This window comes from Gastrolobium bilobum, unplaced genomic scaffold (assembly GCF_033153095.1).
Source record: "Gastrolobium bilobum isolate Gb01-03AN ecotype WA unplaced genomic scaffold, APGP_CSIRO_Gbil_v1 utg16736, whole genome shotgun sequence".
Classification (NCBI taxonomy): Eukaryota; Viridiplantae; Streptophyta; class Magnoliopsida; order Fabales; family Fabaceae; genus Gastrolobium; species Gastrolobium bilobum.
In genome coordinates, this window is record NW_026896496.1 from 148,756 (window position 1) to 168,819 (window position 20,064).

Sequence of the window (20,064 nt, forward strand, 5' to 3'; positions counted from 1 at the left end):
GGACCGTTACTTTGCTGAGTCACTGTTAAGTATGCCAGCGTGGAAGTGATACGACGCCGTTTTGAATATGTCTTATGTCTTGTTGGACTTTTGGAAAGCTGAAGGTCCTATTTGGTCCCTGACAAATTTATCGAGGCCCTATTTGGTCCTTAACACTAAAAAACCACAATTGCAGCAAACCATTCACACCACCATTGCAACAAACCAACAACCACAAACCTTTCAAACCACCATTGCAGCAATCCACTGGCCATACTTGATCTTGAATGTGAACATTATTATGCATTCATTATATATATTATAAAACCAGACAAGAAGAGCTAGCAAGACAAAAAATGTATATATATTATTCATGGAATTTATAGATGTATACTATAAAACCAGACAAGAAGAGCCACCAACCACAAAAAATGTATACTATAAATTTGAAACTTTGGAGTGTAACCTAAGTATATCTCTTGCTTTTTCTTTCAAATATGAAGCACAATCGGCTTGCATCACCATGCAAAGCTTTGACACTGCTCCAACCCTCAACATCTCTAGAACAACCTTATTTGATGTTGAATGCCTAGCAATCACTAAAAATATATTAAGTGCTCGGTCATCTGTTGCTGGAGAAACCCTCAAAATCCTTTTTGAAATCATGGCTATCCCTGCTGCATGCAACAGAAATTGCTCTTCGATCAGCACAAGAACATAGTTATGCCAAAAGGTTAAATATGAGCTCTGTTAGATTCTTCTCCGGTTTTTCAAGCTCAATCTCTATGAGTTCTTTGATTGCACCTGCTTCCACTATCCTTGTTCTGTTTCTACCCAAAGGGCACGTTTTTATAAGAACATGCAAATCAGATTTAATAGCCTGTTGGGAGAGTAGTGATCTCTTTCTCAACACTCTCACGATTTCTCTAAAGAATTCAATGTTTAAACTCCATAATGGGGTTGAATTGATGAAGTTGCGATCTATGTGAAGTTGCAAAATTCAAGTCAACGAATTGATGAAGTCTAAATTTTTACCAACTAGATGTTTCATGTTGTTGACCATGGCTGGAATGTTCCAAAGAAGATGAACAATTCTCAAAGCTTCTTCTAGGCAATTGCTCTTTCCTTCCTTGAAATTCTTGTTGATCAACATAACCATAGCTTTTGCTACTCCTTCTTCAGCCATGCATGTTCTGTTCCTCTCGCTCTATGTAGCCAGGGCAAGCATCTTCTCCAACACCGTTTGGGAGCATTGAGGAACATCAAGATCTCTTACAAGTTTCTGAACATGGATCTTGTCAAGAGGGGTTTTTGGGGTTGGAATTCGACCAACACCGTTGGATGCGTTTGCTGAACACCATGCTTGGATTAACCTTCGCAACGTGTGGTTGCGTGTCAAATACTCTGAGCTTCTTGGCAATGGTTGCTTTGTAACTGGGCACACACAAACTTTGGTCTTCAACAACCATTGCTCGATGCTTTCTCTTTCGTATGTTATGCCTGTTACTACAGTCACAGGGTCCTTCATAATCTGAAGCAAAATGGGACAAACAAAATATTAAGGAATTTCGATTTCTGCCATTGGATCAGAAAACATTGAACAAATGATAAATTTTTGGTGATGTTTGGTGAATAGGAAAAAAGATGAATAAAAGGAATTGCTTCTTTTGGTAAGAGAATGCAGGTTTGCTGCAATGGTGGTTTTTTAGTGTTAAGGACCAAATAGGGTCTCGATAAATTTTTCAGGGACCAAATAGGACCTTCAGCTTTCCAAAACTCCAACAAGACATAAGAAATGTTTAAAATGGCATCGTATCACTTCCACGCTGGCATACTTAACGGTGACTCAGCAAAGTAACGGTCCACGTGTGCTCCGTTAATTGGGCCGTCAGATGCCAACTAACGGAAGGACAAACGTGGCCATTTTTCTCAAATATTAGGGACTAAAATGAGCCTTTTCTCAGCATAAGTAAGATGCCTACCTTCTGGAAATTTTTTATTTGCATCCATCCAAGCCTGGAAAATGTTTGTCGAGACTCCGCTCTTTTTTTAATATCAGATATCGAAGCACCATCACTAAAAACAACAGTTTTTTCATTAGGCAGGTGAAATTGCAATCTCTGAACATGAGGGTATCTGTAGTGAACGTCAAATCCATAAATTCTCCATACAGCTTCACATGCTGAGATGTACCTATCATAGATAAGGAATAAAGACTCAGCTAGGTCCGAAAACACTAACCAAAAAGATGAGAACAAAAGAAAAATAATGGAGATGAATTCGAGCACCTGCAATCTTAAAACTTTTTTATTTCATCGTTTGAATGATGTATAGCTGCCGTGACTCGATCATTGCCTTTATGAATATATTTAAAAAGATATTTAATGGCACTACTCTGACACGTATATTCAACATTAATATGAGCTTGATACTTTAAGAGAAGCTTTGCACTATATGGCACAACATAACGATTATCAAGCTCAACCCCATTTTTATTGACAACCCTACCATCATTTCTTCTTCTATAATGAGGGAATCTGTCATCGTCAATAATCGTACGGGAGCAAAACTTCTTCGAAAATTTCTTCGAACACTTTCCCTCCTTCATGCACGGTGACTTGTAATTCTCAGGACCACAGGGCTCATGCATCATGTAACTTGTGACAACTGCAAACAGAGAAGGATTGATTTCCTTGTTAGGAATCTCAGCCGATATCAATTTATCAATATCAAGTCCAGTATCAGGCTTGTTAGAAGGGTGAAGGAATACTAGGATATAAGCATAAGGCAGTCCACGCTTCTGAAATTTGATTGTACAAACATCTACAATATATAAAGAAACATACAAAATTAATTAGAAGAAAATAATATAGTTATATGTAGCAAAAGAATAAATTATATATAACATCCAAATACAATCCGAATTTATCATATATTTTTTGCAAAATAAAATTAAGTGAAGTGTTTACTTACACACATTAACCTTGCCAAGAACATGTCCCTTTTTTAAATCATGTAACAATTAGTCCAATTTGAACTTGAATACCCTGCAAAGGATATCAGGCCTATCTTCAGCGCTCAACTTTTTGGCCTTAAGAATCCTTGTTATTTCTGGACATTTCGGATTGCAGGTAATTGTAATAAAAAGATGAGGATATCCAGCCCAACGACAAATTGCAAAAGCGTCTTTACAATTCTCAGCCATATATGTAGGACCGCCTGTGAAAAAAGATGGAAGAATAATGCGCTTACCAGTTCTATCTGCTCTATCTTCCCCTCTATCAAAAGCATGTATTATATTTTTGTTAATCTCTACTCTGAGTTGATTTTGGTTATAGCGGATGAAATTAAGGCGTTCATGCTCAATCATAGTGTAAGCATCAACCAAAAATTGCTGGAAAAGTTGTCGCGATTGAGTGAGAACTTCGGACTCTTCGGATCTCATCTGGAGTCGAAAGGAAAAGAACTCTCTCCTGCTAATCGTTGATCTTGGGTTTGTTCTACCACTGGAGATGGAAGTACGTTGGACATCATCACGATAACCATCTTCACCATAAGGAAATAACAAAGGATACTGCAAGGCAAGATATAATGGATGTTTGACATCTATGCGCTGTAGAAGTCGGTTTTGTGTCTCAATAATGATGTCTCTATCACCCAGTGCACTGTCTATGTCTCCAACAATCAGAGCAGCAACTTCAGATGCGGATGGAAGATTATAAACTCTTCCATCACTGCCACGTCTTCGAATAAGCCTCAACTTCACACCATTGAAGTCATCTTCCTTGTAACGGTCCCTTGCATAACGGAAAGATTGGGCAACAGTATTATATTTATCCAACATCTCCTTCAATGATTGCACTATATCGAGATCAAGCATATCTTCACTCCTGGTGGAACTGCATATTTGATACATAAATAATGAGTTATAAAATACATTTAATAGCAACATGAATATAATCCAAAAAGGAATAATAAAAATAACAGAAACCACAATGCCTTAGGGAACCCAATCTGTTGTCAACTTCATGATCAATATCATAAATATAAAGCTGCGCAAATTTTGGAGTCTGACTATCGGGCGGAAGAAGGCTGCCCATTAAATGATGCACTCGTCTCCCAACTCTAAAACAATAAGGACTAGAACCTTGATTTACTGATCCAACTACTTTAGCTTTGAAGGAGGTGAAGGAAAAAATCATGTTGTACGCGCGAATATTCCGTAAGAAATGGCGACTCCTATTATTGGAATTATCGTGCAATTGAATCAACGTATCGGGTGCAACTTTTAACAAAGGAAGTTTCACTTTTCCATTAGCGCAACATAGACTAAAAGCTGGCGTGCTAGCTTTACGTTCTTTTCTTAATCTCTCTTCATACCACATGTGTGCTCCACAATGAGCGCAAACAAAAGTAGGATCCCCTACGTCCCAGTAATCTACATACATAAAATATGCAGAAATCATGTTAGACAGAAAATTATGTCATGGAATTTAAAAATACAAATCATTAAATTCATAGCTCTACCTTCACTAACAGACGCAATGTTTGGTAAATGATGATCGTTGAAATCAGTATCTGGAACCAAAACAACAGAAAAAAAATTAAAGAAGTAAGCTGAAAGTCAAAATTTTGTTGTTTGGTTGACGTACGTAACAACAAATTATAATAACATGAATCTAATAAAAAAAGAAAAATACGTACCATGCTGCATATTAACAGTGGAATTTGTTCCTAGAAGATGATCGTGAAAAAAAAAAACAGATTACATATTTATTTACAATTTTTGTGCGAAACAGCAACGGTGAACAATGAGAAATGGAATACCATCATTAGATGAGACGTTCCTTAGTTCACCAACATCAATTGGGGTATTTCTTATAGAACGATATTTCCACCTTTAAAACAAAAAATATGTCGTTTATCATCAAGCAGAGGAATATGATGAATTCGAGTAACAATGCTAGTGTACCGTGATATTGAGTGCTCATTAGATAACGCAGTGAGGGTGGAATGCATCGTCATATCAGGTGCGTCATCAATTTCTATTTTATAACAAAATCCGATAGAGGTAATATATTATTTATACAGTTAGGAAAAATAATTAAAAAAAATATCCATAAATTTAACAACTTGTAACGTTAAAATAAAGATTGTTGATTCATCCAAATATATTACCTGTTAAATCGGGCATTTTCCTGATATTGAGAGCATCTATGAACTGCTTAGACTTTTTCTTCTGGTCGATTAAGTTTTTGCGCCTTGTTCTGGCATTTCTATTATCTATAAAAAATATAAAAATACATAAAACGTCACGACAAAAAAAAGTAATGAAGTCCTTTCTTTTTCCTTGTACATACTATTCAAGAACATAGTTATGTACCGTTAGATATATCACCAAGTGATTGTGTATTGCTACCATACTCATTTTGTGAAGTGGTTAATTGGGTAATGCTGCATAGTTACACATGAATAATCTCAATCTCCACATACAAATAGCAACAATTTCACGATAAGAATTTGAATCTATAAACAGATAAAATAACAAATTCAACTCACTCGCTAACAGTGGAGGCTGATCAAGGAAATACATTTTCTACACCATATTGATGACATAAATTTGATATTATAAATACAATCAGGAAATATAATTAAAAAAATATCCATTAATTTAACGTTATTTAACGTTAGAATTAAGATTGTAGATTCATCCAAAAATTATTACCTGTTAAATCAGGCATTTTACTGATATTGAGAGCATCTATCAACTGCTTAGACTTTTTCTTCTGGTCGATTATATTTTTGCGCCTTGTTCTGGCATTTCTACTATCTATAAAAAAAATACACAAGACGTTGTGACCGAAAAAATGTAATATTACAAAAAAAATTCTCTGTACGTACTGCTAAAGAACATAGTTGCGTACCATTAGATATATCACGAAGTGATTGTGTATTGCTACCAGACTCATTTTGTAAAGTCGTTCATTGTGTAAGGCTGCGTAGTTACACGTGAATAACGATAATGTCCACATACAAACAACAACAATGTTACGATAAGAATTTGAATTTATAAACTGATAAAATAATGAATTAAACTCACCCGCCAACAGTGGACGCTGAGTACAGAGGTACATTTTCTACACAATATTCACGACATAAATTAGACACGAACATCACTATATGATATGTACTGAGGATGCCAAGTGTGTCGTACCTTTGAGAGGAAAAGATGAAAGACAGCATGCAGGGGAGGAATAAGATAACACATCATTTGATGAGGCTCTGTTACGTACATTTTGCGAGGGATTTTCTGCTCATAAAACAAATCATAACGTGAAAAAAATGCTTAAATACTACCACTTTATAAGCATCTCAAATATACAAATTAGCGCACCATTTGAAATGTCATGAAGTGACCGTCGATTGCAGTTTTCTTCGTTCTCTACATTGGTTAATTGAGATAGGCTGCATGGGTAAAACCATTAAAGTAAGAACAAATATGTTAAATCTCTATACTGACAAATGATCACAGCTGCAACATGGAAATTTACAAAAAATCAAAACAATTACCCGCTATAGGGGAAGCAGAAGATGGAGAAGGTTGTGCTACAGCCATTAGATACGCAAGTCAGCTACATGCAAACAGCACAATTGGAAATGATTAGTGGATGTAATTTTCGGTCTACCTGGAGATGGAAAACACATGCAACGGTCTCTTCTCTTTTGCGTAGCATTGGGCGTTGGTGATGGATCTTTCTTCATGATGCTGCGCAACTCAAAACAGGTTACATAACACAACTATGCGCGTTACCTTGGGTTTGTCTTTTTTCTATCAACACGCAACTATGGCGTGTGCAGCTATGAAGCACCAGAAAAGGTTTTATGTTTTTGTTTTAATTATATATAATTATATATAATTCATTAAAGTTGAAGGTGCTTATTAAATGACAATCATTTAGTATTAAAACGTTGTGTGATTGTTTTGTTTTTGTTCAGTAATGCGATAAGTCACACACTAATAATCAAATGGACACTACCACATATGAATGGTCTTAGCCCAAAGACAATTATGAGTAACTTTTGTTGCTGAGAATATGAAAAGTCATTTGATTATTAGTGTAACGACCCAAAATTTAGAAAATAAAAACAATGAAGTCGCCACCAATTTTATTTACTTGGAAAAATTGGAAAACCATTTTATTGCAAACTGGTCTTTAAAATTATAGATCAAAGGTTCGGGAGTCTAATTGTGCTCAAGGAAGGGTGGAAACTTAATCCCACTGCACCCCTGACACATCCGTTTAAAAACGGTTACCTTAATTTAATTGTGTAAATTATTAATAGCTTTTTTTAAAAATATTTGCTTAATCCCTTAAAATAAATAAACATAATTATTTAGAAAATGAGAAGACTAAATTATTAAAATTTTATTTTAGCTTGACGAAAAAAAGTTCCGCTCCGACGTATCCTCAGGTGCAGTGAGGAATTCAAAGCTACGCCGTTCTTTAAAAAATGCTTGTGTATTGATTGAATTTAATTTTTAAAAATAATTTTAAGGAAAATCATTGGAAAGTTTAGGCTTTGATAATTTGTATCGATTTCAATAATTTTTTTATATTAGTATAAATTTTATAATATATTTTGAATCACCAAACCGTCACGGCTAAAATGATTCAAAAGAGTATGGGATCGACAAGCCGTCGCGGCTAAATTATCCCCTTTAAATGATTTTAAGGTTACCTTAATATATAAAAAATATATGATAATTTTAATGAATTACGAATCATCAAGCCGTCACGGTTAAAATGATCCCTAACCAAACACATAGGATTAAACAAGCCGTCACGGCTAAATCACCCTTACGTGTAATTTTAATATTATTATATGTTTTAAAATTGATATGAAAATATGATAAATTTAATGAGTTTCAGATCATCAAGCCGTCACAGTTAAAATGATCTGGAATGAAACATAAGGGATTGAGAAGCCGTCACGGCTAAATTACCCCTTTACATACTAAAATGATTTCATTATTATGACTTGTATTGTTATAAAGTTTATGATAAATTCTATTAAATTTTGAACCTTCAGTTATAATCCTTTTATTAAAATAAATTAATTTTTTTTTTTACCTCCCAAGCTTTATACCAAATAATAACAACAGTGGCGGTATTTAAAACTGAGGTTGACATTGATTTGAACAAATAAATAGCATTAGTCTAATGATCAAAAGAAGAATTTCGGTGACTATTATTTTAAATCAGTAGGCTTGTACAAATTAAACAGCAAACCAATTTTTATAGAAACCTTGTTAAAATGAAATTGCTTTTCACCATTTGTATTTTATGAAAGCATACGTTAATAAAAAAAATATCCTGATAAGAAATCATATATATATATATATATATATATATATATATATATATATATATATATATATCAATCGTAGTGATTATCCTAATAAGAAAAAGAAAATTAGTTTTCTTATTATCTTTGTGTTCAAATAATGTAACTTCTGATTTTTATTTATATTTATTTACTTAAGCAAAGAAAGAAACCGTCTAGCTGAGGATAAAAGAAAACGCTAAAAAATAAACGTAAGATGAATATTGATGATAAAAGTCTAATCTGAAAGAGAAAAAGAATAAAATAAACATAAATATCACTAAAGCCAACGTAAGATAAATGATGAAAAAAAGTCTAATATGATAGAGAAAAGGGAATAAAATAAAAGTAAATATCATTAAAGCCATGTGAACTCAGTTAGTAACACGATACCCCTGCATGACGTGACAAGTAATGAACAGCTAGGAGGTGATAAAAAATGTAAGAAAATAAACGATAAAGAAAACAAATAAATCATAAAGATACCTCCTTCCCAACGTCTAACCAAATAAATTCTCCTCTTCTTTTGAATACTGGAGATAGAGGTAATAGATATGTATAGCTAAAGTAGTTTATTCTGTTACAGTAGTTATTCTGTTATTTCCTTTATTTCTCAACTGATGCCTTCTGCTATAAATAGCAGCATCATCTTGTATCTCAATCAATCAATATGTATTCAAGAAGCACTTTTTCCTTTCTCTTTTATTGCTTTCATTCACACCGTGTGTGAGTTTCTCTTTCTCTTCAATCAAGGTCTGATACCTCACATGGTATCAGAGCATATTTCGATCCATGGAGTCTCCTCAATCGTCTCCAACATCTACTACAAGCACTGAAAAAGCAAAAGCAGCAAAGCTGATCATGAAAACTTTCTCAAATCCCATTACTGACAAACTTGATGAAGAAAGCTTTCTTCCATGGGAACAACTAGCTCTTGCATCAATCCATGGGCACAACCTACAAGATCATCTCAACAAAGATAAGATTCCAGCTCAATTTTCAACTCAAGAAGATCAAGAAAATGCTAAAGAATCAAACGACTATGCAAGCTGGCATCAACAAGATAATCTCCTGGTATCTTGGTTACTCTCTTCCATGAATATATCATTCAAGAATAGAATGGTTGGATGCAAATTTGCCCACGAAATCTGGAATAGACTTCAGTTCTATTTTGCCTCACATACACAAGCAAAGGTCAAACAGCTGAAAAACCAACTGAAATCCATCAAGAAGAAAGGACCTGCACCAGAATATCTACTTCAAATCAAGAAAATTGTTGACTCATTGGGAGCTGTAGGTTCACCTCTCACAGAAGCTGAATACTCAGAAGCTATTCTTGATGGGTTGAGTGAAGAATATGCACCTCTTATAACATCTGCAATGTCCAGATTCCCTCCCTTTTCTGTCATTGAACTAGAAGCTTTTTTGCTTGCCCAAGAAGAAATGTTAGAAAGATTCAAGAAAAGTGATTCAACTCCCATCCAAGCCAATGTCACACAAAGTTATGTCCAACAAGACAACAGATTCAACAATTTTGAAGGAAGATCCTTTGGAGGAAGAAGAGGCAGAGGAGGCCGCGGATTTCGAGGTGGTAGAACACAATCTTGGAATCAAAATCGTTTACAATGTCAAATTTGTGGACGAGCAGGACATCCAGCCCTCAAATGCTACTATCGTTTTGATTCAAATTTTCAACCTTCACCTTTGAATTCCCAGAACAACCTGAATTCCCAGAACAATCTGAATTCCCAGAATCAACATCCTCCTCCACCTCCACCTTCCTCCTTTCATAATCCCAAAGCTTATATAGCTGGTCCTGCCTCACTCACAGACAGTTCTTGGTATCCTGATTCTGGCACAATCCATCATCTCACAAATGATATTGGTAATCTCTCTTCTGCTTCTGAGTATAATCGCTCCGAACAGGTTCATATTGGTAATGGTGCAGGTATGCCTATTCAACATGTTGGACATTTTTTATTAACCTCACCTGCATCTCCTTTTACTTTTAAACTTGAAAATCTTTTACATGTGCCTCACATAACCAAGAATTTGATCAGTGTGTCTCAATTTGCTAGAGACAACAAGGTTTATTTTGAATTCTTTCCTGACTATTGCCTTGTCAAATCTCAGGTCACTAAGGATATTGTCCTCAAAGGCAAGCTTAAAGATGGCCTCTATGAATTTTCGAATATCTTAGTTAATAAACAATTCTCTGCTCCTAACAATCCTACTGCATTGTATTCTAAATGTGTTCCTTTTGATATTTGGCACAAGAGATTAGGCCATGCTAGCCATCAGGTTGTTAATACTGTTTTGAAACAATGTAATCTTCCTACTTCTTATAATAAAACAATTCTGCCTGCTTCTGTTTGTGAAGCTTGTTGCTTAGGTAAAATTCATCAATTACCTCATTTTCCATCCACCACTCATTATGCTGCACCTTTAGATTTAATTTTTTCGGATGTATGGGGACCAGCACCTATTTCTGGAACTTCTGGAAGCAGGTACTATGTGTTATTTGTGGATGCCTATACTAGATATAGCTGCATTTATCTACTGCATAATAAATCTCAGGTCTTTCATGCTTTCCATCAATACAAATCTATGATTGAAACTCTTACTAACTTGAAAGTCAAATCCCTCCAAACTGACAATGGTAAAGAATATCTTTCTCATGCTTTTACTCAATTTCTACAAGCCAATGGCATCTCTCATAGGCCTTTTAATAAACACAAACTTGACTTTAGATCTCACAAGTGTCTGTTTTTGGGATATTCTACAAATCAAAAAGGCTACAAATGCCTTTCTCCCTCGGGCAAAATTTTTATATCTCGAGATGTTATCTTTGATGAAACTAATTTCCCTTATAATGATCTTTTCTCCAACACTTCTTTATCTGATACATCTCCTTCTTTTCTTCCTTCTTACACTCCTACGATACCTTGCATTTCCAAGCATGCTAAATCTCTCAAATTACCTACTGTCCCAAATACATCTAGTTCTTGTCTCCCTCTTATTCTATCAACTGATACTACTAATGCTTTGCCTAGTTCTTCTTCAGGATCTCCACACCAGTCTTCATCTACCAATGCTAACACCACTATTACTGATAAAGATCAGTCTGCAGGTTCTCTCATTACTGCTCAGAATTCATCGCCACCCAATTCTCATCCTATGCAAACCAGAAGCAAGTCTGGCATCCATAAGCCAAAAACATATGCCACTACATTACATGAAGCACCATCTGATTTTTTAAATTCAGAACCACAAAAGGTGTCTCAAGCTCTCACATGTCCTCATTGGAAACAAGCAATGGCTGAAGAATTTCAGGCTCTCCTCAAAAATAACACTTGGACTCTTGTCCCTCCTCCACCAAATATTAAGCCTATTGGCTGCAAATGGATTTTTTGCATCAAAAGACAACCAAATGGCACAATCCAAAAGTATAAAGCACGACTTGTTGCCAAAGGTTTTCAACAAAGAGAAGGTTTTGATTTTAGTGAAGTATTCAGCCCTGTCATCAAGCCATCTACTGTCAGACTCATTCTCTCCATTGCCCTTACAAATGGCTGGATCATTCGACAATTTGACTTCAACAATGCCTTTCTGTGTGGCACTTTAACTGAAGACGTTTTTATGACTCAACCCGAAGGTTTTCCCAGCAATAATCCACAACTAGTGTGCAAATTAAACAAAGCCCTTTATGGACTTAAGCAAGCTCCTCGTGCTTGGTTCAATACTCTCAACACTACTTTACAGCAGTTTGGCTTTCATAGCACCAAGTCTGATGCATCTTTGTTCACACGGTTTACCTCCACCTCTACCATTTATATCCTGGTATATGTCGATGACATCTTGATTACTGGCACTAATAGTTCAGAAATTTCCTCCCTTATCACTCAACTCAACAACATTTTTTCCCTTAAAGATCTAGGACAACTTCATTATTTTCTTGGCTTAGAAGCTGCATACACTTCTCCTTCCACTATTCATCTTAGCCAAACTAAGTACATTACTGATCTTTTGGAGAAGGCAAGTATGACTTCTGCCAAATCTATGCCTACTCCAATGCTCACGGGTCAAAAACTATCTTTGGAAGGTGACAATATCTTTGCTGATCCAACCCTCTATCGATCTATTGTTGGAGGATTGCAATATGCTACCATTACACGCTCTGATCTCTCTTATGCTGTTAATAAAGTTAGTCAGTTCATGCATACACCTCTTGATATACATTGGAAAGCTGTTAAGCGTATCTTAAGATACTTGGCTGGAACCAGAACTCATGGTCTTGTATTCCACAAATCTAAGGACCTTCGGCTTATGGCCTTCTGTGATTCAGATTGGGGGTCCGATATTGATGATCGCAAGTCAACAAGTGGTTTCTGTGTCTATCTTGGTTCAAATCTTATATCTTGGTCCAGCAAGAAACAACATGTTGTCTCCAGGTCTAGCACTGAAGCAGAATTTCGAAGTCTTGCCTCTACACTTGCAGAAATCACTTGGCTGCAATCTCTACTCTATGAACTTCGCATCTCATGTACTGCTCTACCAACGGTTTTTTGTGACAAGGCCAGTGCTGTAATGCTCGCTGAGAATCCTATTCTCCACAATCGGACTAAACACTTTGAACTTGATCTCTATTTTGTCAGGGATCGTGTTATACAAAAACAAGTCTTTGTTCAACATATTCCTGGAACTGAACAGGTTGCAGACCTCTTTACAAAGCCCATTTCCGCTGCCACTTTTCTGACTTTTAGAAGCAAACTCAGAGTCTATCCATTGCCACTGAGTTTGAGGGGGGATAATAGATATGTATAGCTAAAGTAGTTTATGCTGTTATAGTAGTTATTCTGTTATTTCCTTTATTTCTCAACTGATGCCTTCTGCTATAAATAGCAGCATCATCTTGTATCTCAATCAATCAATCTGTATTCAAGAAGCACTCTTTCCTTTCTCTTTTATTGCTTTCATTCACACCGTGTGTGAGTTTCTCTTTCTCTTCAATCAAGGTCTGATACCTCACAAGAGGTATGCCAATAGATGGGTACAACAAAATAGTGATGAGGTTTTGTGTAGATGATAGTGCAGCAAGAAATGGGAGCTATCACGCAGTGACCGGTAAATGGTGACCGATGGAGCTCGCAGCGGCGTAGCTTTCCGGCGACACAGATCGATGGCACAAGGGAGACGACAACTTTGGTGCAGTTGACGTCTTGTGGCAGTGTGGGTTTCTGGTGTCTTCCCACCCCTTTTTCTCTTTGGTGTTTCTCCTGTGATGTCTTCTCTAAATTTTTTGTTTTCTAACTTATGGAAGCTCCCTTTCTCCTTCTGATGGTGTTTTTCTTTCAATACCTTTCACTACCATGGACTACAAACTCTTACTCCGATTTCATCTTTTCCTTTGCATGCTCTCTCCTTTTTTTCTTCCTTTTTCTCCTCCCTTTTTTTGAACACCCAGAATCCCTTTTATATAAAGAACGATTTTTGTTCTCTTCTGATCGCCTCTTTCTCCTTTTCTTTTTTTGTCGTTGTTGCTAACAGCACCCTCCCTCTTTGTATTTCCTGTGCCATGCTTGTAAAATTTGTGTTGAAGCCTTTTTCTTTTTCTCCTACTTTCTTGTCATGGCTTATTTAGGCTAAAACCCAAATCAACTTTGATTATTTTGCTCGCGGCGTACAGACAACTCTGATTCTCTTGTTGTATATGCAGGTAAGGTGTTTGTCTTCTTCAACAGAGGTGTCGACAGAGGAAACTTGTAGCCATCTTTACTGAACATGTATTTTTCAACTTTCTGAAATTTCCTTTCTTGTGTTTATTACTTTTTCTGGATAAGATAAGGATGGTGTCCATAAGCTGAATTTAGCAATTTTTACGGATGAGATTTACTGCTTTATCAGTGTTGAATTGGACAATTTTCACCACTGTTGCCCCACTATTATTCGGCACTTTACCGACCAACAAATGTCATATAATATTTCTCTATATTTTCCTGTGAATATGCTTGAAATCTATAGTGGAAAACAGATACATAAAATACCCATTGATTAGATTACTTTGGTTTTGTATTTTTTTTTAAAAACACACACAGAATAGGAAAAAAATAAAATAAAATAAAATAAGAAGAAAAGAAAACTTAGAAGAATGGTAATGGTAGCATGAATACAAAATTTAGAGAACAAGGGTACAAATGCTTAAGTATCATCACGTACCAAAAAAACATAGGGTTCAATAAATTTTACTTGAAGAACAAACGAGATAATAATAATAATAATAATAATAATTATTATTATAACAAAAAAATGGTGTTTACAATTAGCCTCTCATCATTCAAACACTATGAGGAATACGAAAAGGCAAGAAATGCTTTCTGACAATATCAATTATGGTTCACTTTTATCGAAAATACCAATGACCAATTTAACTATAACATGATACATGCTTCAAATCCAATTTAGTCATAAATTGACAAAGGAAAAACTTCATACATAAAATATAAAATATAAAATATATAACAGATTAAAATAGTTGAAATCCAAAATGTAAAGATTGCATTTCAATATTCTGAACAGCAAATTAAAATTACACCATAACTTCATTCAATAAAGCATACACCCTAAAGATATTAACCCTAAAGACATGGTTGTACTTTAAACGCTTGACAAAAAACAATGAACTCAAAATATAGTCATTTTATAGAATTCCTCCAGTTCCTCTTCTGCATGACAACGATCACATATAACACGACAGCAATTTCCTTTAACATCATCCTTCTCTGTTGCTGATCGTCCTGCTACACATTTTTTTCGGCTGCATATGTCAGGATGATCCCAAGAAAAGTCCGGATTTGGTATCACCTACTTACGCACCACATACTTTTAATGAAATATCTCACGCGGTCTCTGCATCCATTTAAATCAATCATCTTTTTTAAAGAACAAAAAATATCAAATCCCGGGTTTCGGTGTTCATGCTCCAATCCATTCATCAAAAGCATTCAATACACATACTTGGCCTCGTTGTGACCGTTGTTCGCAGAAGATTTAAGTTTTTCAATAACGATATTTTCCAAAAATGAATTTGAACTTTTTCTGAAATATTGTATCATCCCTTCCCGGTACAAAATGATTGAGTTGGCACTATCCCTACACCTTTTCAAGAAGATAATCTGGCGCTCCTTGTTATACTCCTTCAGCCTGCAAAATTGCACATCTCCCATCAATTCATAGTCCCACCGTCTCTTAACGCATCCATTTTGATCATAATCATCGCAATCATTATCTAAAACATGCCAGAATGGTTTTTCTTCGCTAATCCATTCGATTGATGGAAGTGCAAACTTCTCCAACGATGAACATTTGTATACAAAGTCATGCTCTGCAATTAACTGAAAATACTTGCAACTCTTTTTCATGCTGCCGGCGTCTTCAATGGAAATGGACGCGACTTTTCCTAATATCAACAACAGCAGATCTTCTGGAAGAGTTTGGATACTAGCCATTTGTTTCATCGGAAGGATTTAAGGTTTCAAAATTATATCATTAACCAAAATACAGAAGGATAGTGTTGACAAAGAAAAACATGACACATGAGGAACATGAGAAAGTAATATATAGCTTGACGAAAAGATTCTGGTATTATTATCCCACACGACGATCCATGTCATTGAAGAACCCAATGAGCCTTTCTCGAGAAAAGCAACAAATATTTAATGAAGACTTTGAATAGATAATAAAGGCACACCAATTGATTTATCTGTTTATCTTATAATTGGTTATTTCAACAACCCAGTTATGCCTCACACAAACTCTTCAGATACAAAACAAACATTCCAAATTCTAACCAATTGGCAAAATCTAAATTTTCTCTTTCAAATACAATTGCTTGTGGACTATATTTTTTGTAATTTTTTGTAATACTTGAAATGTGATCGAATCTGTTTGTTGTCTATTTTGCCCATTAAAATATAATATTTGTATTTTATATATTAACTTATCTATATCTGCTATGTTCATGTATCGATAGTATGAAGAAGTCAATAAATGGAAAGTGTAATAATCACATCAACTTCTAAATAAATAATGCATCTTAACATAGAACTGACACATTAAACATCTTAAAAAAAAGAACTTCATGCCCATATGACTGGATCCACCAATATGCTATCATTTTGATAAAAGGACATTAAACACCAGTCATGCTACAAAATAATTTCAGTTCAAAATCTGCCTTGCAATTTTCACATTGGGGTCCATCATCATCATACTCGTCATGCAATATCCAAGGGTCTCGTTTAATTGTTGGTTCAAGATTAATACACAGGTTAGAATGACAGAAGGATGATTGATGTTGTGGGACAACTGTTCGACGCATCCATAGAGAACGAATAAAAGTCTTGACACGCTTTCTACACTGTTTGACTCTCTCGGATGTATCCAGCAAACGAAATATAGAAACACCTTGGTTTCTGTGGGCTTCGTTGTCTGAGCACATCAGAAGCATGCCATACATGTACTTGGCATCGTCGTGACCATTCATAGCAGCAGTTTTCAAGGATGAAACCTAAGTCCATAGTATAAGAATCTTTGGTTTGTCAAAAATACTGGAGCAATCCTTCACGATATATAAATGCAGGGTTCCCACTCTCTTTGCAACGGTTGAAGAAATACGTCCTTCGTTCGATGGCAAACTTTTCCTCTGGCGACAGATCCCACTCAATAACCTTCACCTCGTTCGATGATACGTTATCGTCATCATCATGAACCCGGACATGGTAACGTGACGACCTTCGTCCGGTCATCCACTCCAGAGGTTCCAACTTGAACTTGTCCAATGATGCATGCTTGTACACACTGTCATGTTCTGCAAGACGAAGAAACGATTTGCATGTTAGTTTAACGTTGGAGATATCCTCAATGGATTCAGATGAAACGTTTCCAAATATGCGCAGCAATAAATCATTCGGTAGAAATTCAAGGGAGTGACATCGTTGTTTTCTGATCATCCCCCGTTTTGCAGAAAAAGTCTCACCCATTTGAAATGATTAAGAATTTGAAATGATTAATCAAAAAAAGAAAGAGGAAAATACAATATAAACACACGAAAATGCCAGGTTTAAATTGTTGAACAGCCGTCGTTTCAATTAGAGAATTGTGCAGTAGGCCAACAACCCAATTAAACGTTGTGACTCTATCAGCGGTCGTTTGGAAGCAGATGAGTGTTTTTCCAGCGTCGATTGATATTCCATGTCCACTCAGTTATTAACTGCTGACACTTGGTATTCGAAAAATCTGTTGACAGTGAATGCTTTTCTAATGCAAATGATCAGAATCTGAAACGACAAATAACATATACACCAATGATAAGAAGTAAATGCATTTGCAAGTAATCTCTGCGCTCTAATTTCCCGGAACCAACACCCCAATTGGAGAAGTCAAGAAAATGGAATTCAAATAATCACCACAACACATCTTAATAAATGCTGCATCTTAATATAAACCCCAAAGTCCAATACATGATAAAGAAGAACAATTGGAAATTAAAAAAATAACAAAGAACTCCCATGCCGATATGACTCGATCCACTTATATGTTATGAATTTGATAAAAGGACATTAAACACCAGTCATGCTACAAAATAACTTCAGTTCAAAATGTGCCCTGCAATTTTCACATTCGAGTCCATCATCATTATACTCGCAATGCAATCTCCTTCAAAACAAATATCAGTCGTTAACATGTATCACAATAGTCATTGTTGAAAACTCTTGAATAAATCTAAGCACTTCCATTAGTCATTGTTGAAAACTCTCTAATTTCAGCATCTGCATCATAACGTGCATATCTATTCCAACTCCCATGCTTATTTCCTATAATTATTGCTGACGGTGCATATGAATGCCTCTCGATAGCGTGTTTCTTAGAATGGCACCATGAAAACTCTTGAATTGGTATCCTTTCCTTACGCATCCACATACACTGGATGAAACTCTTGACTCGGTTTCTGCATATACTTAATTCGGTTGTCCCTTTTAAAGAACAAAACATATCAAATCCACGATCACGGCGTTTCTTATCGGTTGAATTCATCAAAAGGATGCAATATACATACTTGGCTTCATTGTGACCGTTGCTCGCAGCAATTTTCAGTTTCTGCATAGCCTTATTATTCATGGATGAACTTGAATATTTTCGGAAATATTGTATCATACCTTCGCGGTACAAAATTATTGGGTTTCCGCTCTTCTACATCGTTTCAAGAACATAAATTGCCTCTCCTTATTAAACCGTCTAACTGGACAACATTCAAAATCGTAGAAGGTTGATCGGTCTTCCTCTAGAGAATCATCTTCCACGACATGCCAATACGGTTTCTGGTCTGAAATCCATTCAATCGACCACAATGCAAATTTATCCAGAGAAGCATGTCTATAAACCAAATCTTCCTCTGCAACACGGAGGAAAGCATTGCAACTCATTTTGATATTGCACACGTCTTGAATAGAATGAGATGTTACCTTTACGAAGATGCAAAGTAACAATTCCTTCAGAAGAGTGTTGATATCAGCCATAGATTTATTCTAACAGTGGAGGCTTTATAGTCATCAACGTACGTTTTTACTAACACGTTGTTAGAAATAGAGAACTGCACTGCAGAATATGTAGGGACTAATGAACTCAATGAAGTTTAATATATCATACGCATGACTATCGTGTGAAGAAAGGCTTCTCTTTGAGTTCATATTTATCGTTACAATAAAATGCATTTTCAAAGAAATATAGATTGACGGTGAATAATCAGCTACTGCCATTTCATCAACGAACTACTATTTTCAACTGCTTCCATTTGTTCACCCGATTGATGAACCTTGTCGACAACCAATGTGTTTCATTCACTATCTCAAGAAGCCCAATCGACATCAAGTTAATCATGATTAACAGGGTATTCATTACCAGTGAAAAGGGCACTACGATTTCGTTCTCTTTCATGCTTTTTTGTTTGCTTTTAATACCTACATGCCTCTCTCCGGTTTTCGCTCTAGTATCTTGCAAACTGCAAAAATTTGATTTAAAATTAAACTGCAATTGTACTACATGGCTATTTAATTTAACATTTGTCTCTCAATAGTTCAAAAATGTATTTATATATGATCAAAAATATATTTAGATATATGTTGTAAGAAATGCTTTAATTTTATATTTGAGGGAAATAATTAGCATAAGTAGAATCTGCAGTGATGTTGATTATAGCTTTGGAATTAGCAACACAAAAAAACAACGGTAGCTCTTGTCATGACCATAAAAAATACACAAACACTACAACCATTCATGACAAAACACTGCTTAATTAAACTCGAACCATAAAAAAACAGATACCCACTACAAAAAACAAAACGTAAAGATGAAAGCCATAACCATATTACAATAATCATTCTGTAAACCAACTCCCTAAATATTACAAAATTCTTTCAGTTCAGCATCAACATGACAATACTCACATGTAATCTCGCGATCGTCCAAGTTGTTAATAACATTCGATAGTTTGCATATGGTGGAATTGCAAAAGGAAAAGTCATGGATCGTAACCACTTTCCTTCGCAGCCACATACCTCGCATAAAGCATCTCACCCTTTTCTTACAATCCCCTAAATCGATGGACGTTTTCAATGAACAAAACATCTCAAATCCATGATTTTG

The 20,064-nt window shown here is 35.5% G+C and overlaps 4 protein-coding genes and 1 pseudogene across 4 annotated transcripts; all 5 read right to left on the bottom strand.

The window, feature by feature from the left end:
• Nucleotides 1-417: 417 nt before the first annotated feature.
• Nucleotides 418-1,564, bottom strand: LOC133300040 (E3 ubiquitin-protein ligase PUB23-like; annotated as a pseudogene).
• A 711-nt stretch (nucleotides 1,565-2,275) lies between these two features.
• On the bottom strand, nucleotides 2,276-6,595 carry LOC133300041 (uncharacterized). Its single transcript, XM_061499527.1, has 9 exons — nucleotides 6,550-6,595; nucleotides 5,705-5,809; nucleotides 5,158-5,262; nucleotides 4,952-5,024; nucleotides 4,807-4,877; nucleotides 4,507-4,557; nucleotides 3,979-4,417; nucleotides 3,232-3,878; nucleotides 2,276-2,802 (listed from the first exon to the last, which is right to left on the bottom strand). The coding sequence occupies exons 1-9, from the start codon at nucleotides 6,593-6,595 to the stop codon at nucleotides 2,276-2,278; spliced, it is 2,064 nt and encodes a 687-aa protein (XP_061355511.1).
• An 8,770-nt stretch (nucleotides 6,596-15,365) lies between these two features.
• LOC133300042 (uncharacterized) lies at nucleotides 15,366-15,869 on the bottom strand. The gene has a single exon (XM_061499529.1). It carries the CDS (start codon nucleotides 15,867-15,869, stop codon nucleotides 15,366-15,368), a length of 504 nt encoding a protein of 167 aa, XP_061355513.1.
• Nucleotides 15,870-16,552: 683 nt separating this feature from the next.
• LOC133300043 (uncharacterized) lies at nucleotides 16,553-17,402 on the bottom strand. The gene is made up of 2 exons (XM_061499530.1): nucleotides 17,091-17,402; nucleotides 16,553-16,930 (listed from the first exon to the last, which is right to left on the bottom strand). Exons 1-2 carry the CDS (start codon nucleotides 17,400-17,402, stop codon nucleotides 16,553-16,555), a joined length of 690 nt encoding a protein of 229 aa, XP_061355514.1.
• Nucleotides 17,403-18,144: 742 nt separating this feature from the next.
• LOC133300044 (uncharacterized) lies at nucleotides 18,145-18,540 on the bottom strand. The gene has a single exon (XM_061499531.1). The coding sequence runs from the start codon at nucleotides 18,538-18,540 to the stop codon at nucleotides 18,145-18,147; it is 396 nt and encodes a 131-aa protein (XP_061355515.1).
• Nucleotides 18,541-20,064: the final 1,524 nt, after the last annotated feature.

Coding starts and splice junctions, on each gene's coding strand:
- LOC133300041 (XM_061499527.1), bottom strand. CDS start 6,595: ATGGCTGTAGCACAACCTTCTCCATCTTCTGCTTCCCCTATAGCGG. Junction 5,810..6,549: donor TTCTGCTTCCCCTATAGCGG/GTAATTGTTTTG, acceptor TTTTTTTTATAG/ATAGTAGAAATGCCAGAACA. Junction 5,025..5,157: donor GAAAATGCCCGATTTAACAG/GTAATATATTTG, acceptor GTTATAAAATAG/AAATTGATGACGCACCTGAT.
- LOC133300044 (XM_061499531.1), bottom strand. CDS start 18,540: ATGAATAATAAGGCTATGCAGAAACTGAAAATTGCTGCGAGCAACGGT.
- LOC133300042 (XM_061499529.1), bottom strand. CDS start 15,869: ATGGCTAGTATCCAAACTCTTCCAGAAGATCTGCTGTTGTTGATATTA.
- LOC133300043 (XM_061499530.1), bottom strand. CDS start 17,402: ATGGGTGAGACTTTTTCTGCAAAACGGGGGATGATCAGAAAACAACGA. Junction 16,931..17,090: donor TATCATCGAACGAGGTGAAG/GTTATTGAGTGG, acceptor CTATGGACTTAG/GTTTCATCCTTGAAAACTGC.